The 3,995-nt window shown below is 32.5% G+C and overlaps 1 protein-coding gene across 5 annotated transcripts in view; it reads right to left on the reverse strand.

Annotated features, from left to right (window-relative positions):
- Window positions 1-590: 590 nt before the first annotated feature.
- LOC110035810 overlaps window positions 591-3,995 on the reverse strand; it is an 11,462-nt gene continuing 8,057 nt past the window's right edge. For all 5 annotated transcript variants that reach the window (XM_020740102.1, XM_020740098.1, XM_020740101.1 and 2 more), the window contains one exon: window positions 591-930. In XM_020740102.1, coding sequence (XP_020595761.1) covers window positions 782-930 — 149 coding nt within the window. In that variant the 3' untranslated portion in view covers window positions 591-781. The remainder of the gene's footprint in view (window positions 931-3,995) is intronic.

Raw genomic sequence — 3,995 nt, forward strand, 5'->3', positions numbered from 1 at the left:
TGTTCTCTTTAACTCTTAAAAGTGGGTTGCTTGGTTCAACATTTTGGAAAGCATTACTTTTTTTTATAATTTGCAATGGAAAAACAATAATATAAACATTCAAGTATAATTAATAATTTTTAAATCTTGCTCAAATCCTTATTGTCTTATGTCTTATGACTACATGATTAGGGTTGTTAAAAGGACTCTTTATTCGCGAACAGCTCGTGTTCGGCTCGTTACACCCTTTTTGAGCTTGAAATAATTAACTACAAAGCTTAGCATGGCTCGCTCGTGTTCGGCTCGTTTACACTCCTAATTGTATAGACTTTCAAACTTCAATTACTAAATTCAACACCATGTAAATCATCCCTCAACCACTTCTATTTTATGCCGAAGTGAATTACGCAACTTCAACTGAATTTTTTCTTGGATAACTTAAAATACAACTCTAAGGATTTGTTAAATTACTTGACGACCATATTTGTACGCAATTGATGCAAGGTATAAACTAGTAAATACCAATTTTTTGAAAATTAAATGAAATGTAATCTTTCTCACTTGTGGCTTATAGTGAAATATTTTCGGGATGCAGACATCAACGAAAAAAATACTCACAAAAAGTTCAACTATGTTCAATCAGTTAATTGTTCATTGCCTTCTGATTTAAACTATCATCTCGAACTCCAGATAGCCGTTACATTTTTCAAGGTAAATTTACAGAAAAGAAATACAACAAGCCAATATTGAGATTCTATAAGACAAAGGGCAAGAGATAGGTGCGCACCATTGCCACATTTGTTCATTTACGCTCATCTTTTAACGTGACCAGGGACTTGAGAATGCCTGGATTAATCGCATCTGCAAGAGCTCCTCTTTCAGATAAGATCAAGGATTTCTCTTTCACATAACTCTGCAATGTCTTCGTGTCGTAATCCAGTCTATCTTGATCTGCATCTCAAACAAAATGAAAGACCAATTACTGTGCATTATATTTGAATTCTAACAGGAAAGTTGGCCAATTTTAGTTTTAAGTACAGAAATTGGTAATAAAAAGAAATCAAGATGGTAAAATTTTTCACATTGTCCATAACTGTCAATAAAAGATCATTCTGACATCAAACAGCCTTAATGAATTGCCCAACCATGGATATCTTTAGATAATTTATTGCAATCAAGCCTTCCTTTGTTTAGATCAAAGGCCCAACTCATCCCACTTCTTTTCCCGTTCTTTTAATACATTTAATGACATCACAGCCTGCATAATCTACACCAAAAAAGATTCACGAAAAGCTACTTAATATGTTATGCCCAACACGAATCATTGAGAGGCAGCCACTCTTACTTTGAGTCGGCATCAAGAAATGTATTTGAACATAATTCTTATAATAATATGGCGAAGATGTAACTGATCCATAAGATTTTGAATATTAGATTGTTATAGATAACTATGAAATTGAAGAAGCCCTAGATGTAGAAACTGCAAACTTCTATGGCCTATTAGCAGATACTAATGACACTTTATTGAAGAGCAGTAGGAGGCATTCAAAGCTATTATCCGTCACGCAATCAATGACTATACGGAATTCGACATCTATAACATTTGTCATGATCCCTACAATCTCTCTTGTTAAATCTTTTGATAAAAGAAGATAGAAAAGTTGCGGTGATGCGTATCAAACTAAAAAGTGATGTAGAAATTGTCTAAAAACATTCACTTACCATAATGTAATAAGTGTGTCCACTCTAATTACAAGCCAAAAAAAAAGCTTCATGGTGATAAACGCACGAATTTTCTATATAATCTACTTCGTTAATGCAATCAAATCAAATGATTCAATGGTTATACATGTCATAGAAGCATGTTTATCACAAGATTTGGCACTCTAAAAAATCCTGAGAAGGCGCTAAAACATCCACGGATGGAAAAGCTTAAACACAAATTGATAATAAACGCATAGCATTTACTTTAGAGGTGTAAAATTTTTTGTTAGTATGCATGCAGATGGATTTAATCCTTTTAATCAATCCAATGTTCCATACACATTTTGAGCAGTACATATGGTGGTATACAATTTACCACCAGGAATATACAAAACACAATTATTAATTTTTTAGCATTAATCATTCCAAATCTAAAAGGTCCACCAAAAATTTTAGATGCCCTTTTTCAGCCATTGATTGACACGCTCAAAATCATATTTAATGGGATCGTTGTGATAAAATTAAGAAGCTGAAATTTCAAATGAGGGCTCGCTATGCGGACGATTAGTAATTTTCCTGCCTGTGTATGTCGAGTGGGTGGAGCACTCGTGAGAGAATGGCATGTCCTGTTGTGTGGAGGGTAGTGAAACACTATTTTCAGATTAGTGACAAAATTCGGTTTTTTAGTTGTCTCAAGCAATTTAATTCAATCAACTAATAGTATAAAAAACAATAAATTAAATTAAAAAATGTGTAAGTACTTTTGAGCATCATCCTTTTTGACTCTCAAGATGAGAATTTTGAAGATTATATTCATTAGCTCAGATCCAATATGGAAAAAAAAGTGTCAAACAGAAGATTCTTCATTCTAGTAAGAACAATTAGACAAACAAGAGCATATTTTGAGGCTTTCCCTATTGTTTTCATAATTTTAGTCGACATAACATTGATGTGATGCATATTGAAAGAAATGTAAACAAGAATGTGGTCAATAGAATACTGGATGTAAGGCATATAACTAAAGATAATATGAAGGTCAAATTTGAATTGGAATTACTGTTCAAAAGATTTGGACTTAGTTGATCGACGTCACTATTAAAAAAAATGTGAGCCTAAATTAAAGGTTTAAATTCCTTAAATGGTTATGCATCAAATTTCACTAAGCTTATAAATTTATAGGACTATAAATTTTATGGAATAAAGAGACAACGATGTCATGCTTTTAGGCAAATATTATTGTCCATACTTTTTTGCAACTTAACTTCCGAAGCCAATTTAGACAATATTAATTGAGGCATCATTTCTACCGTGACACTAGAGGTGACCCAATTGGAAATTGTCAGAAAATTTGACAAATATTTTCCTCCACCTTTAATTCCGTAGAATACTTGCCAATTCACCAAGCCTATGAGGCATGAAAAAGAATAGTATCGAAGGATGTATCCTTTTGAAAAACATTACTCAATTTAAATAATATAAACCTTATTCCTTCAACTTATTATCAACCACTTCAAGTACAAAACAAAGTAAAATACGAAGTGAAAATTTTCAAAGCGTATGTGGTTGAAGCAATGCCTACTGATTTATCCATGCATTTTGAGTCAAATGTGAACAAAAGATGGAATCAAATGCAAAAAAAATGATGGTAAAAGTTTAAGTTCCGAAGGGACACTAATAATCTATAACTGCTTTGGAAGGGCGGCGCTACATAAGCATAGATCAACATGGGCAACTGGATGACAAACAATTTGAGCTCACTAGGTTTTATATGTTTTTTAATTGCGTTTAGTTAACACATACGTGAGTTAAGAGTATTGTCATTTCATAGCATTATTTACAATATATAATTAACATTTTTATTCATTTAGAGGATTCCATCTGATTAAGTTATTCAATATAGGACACAATGGAGGAAAAGAATCAGTAGACACTAGGGCTGTCAAAACGGCTCGTTGTTCTTGAACAGCTCGTGTTCGGCTTGTTAAGAAGCTCGTGTTCAGCTCGTTCGCTAAGTTAACGAGTTGAACACGAACAACAAGAACAAATATTTGTTCATTCGTGTTCGGTTCATTTTGGCTCGAAATACTACTAATCAATTATATATATATCTTTGATGAGTAGTCTTTTTTTTAAAATTTAATTGAATACAAGGCTACAAAGATTTATAGTCAATTAAAAGTATTAATGAAGGAAATAGAATAAAAATTATTAAATTAGATTCAAATGATGTTTTAAATCTTGCCCCAATCCTTAACATCTGATGGCTATGTGATTAGGATTGTCAAAATGACTCTTTGTTCGCGAACGGCTCG

The sequence above is a fragment of the Phalaenopsis equestris genome, unplaced genomic scaffold, assembly GCF_001263595.1.
Source record: "Phalaenopsis equestris unplaced genomic scaffold, ASM126359v1 Scaffold200044, whole genome shotgun sequence".
Taxonomy (NCBI): domain Eukaryota; kingdom Viridiplantae; phylum Streptophyta; class Magnoliopsida; order Asparagales; family Orchidaceae; genus Phalaenopsis; species Phalaenopsis equestris.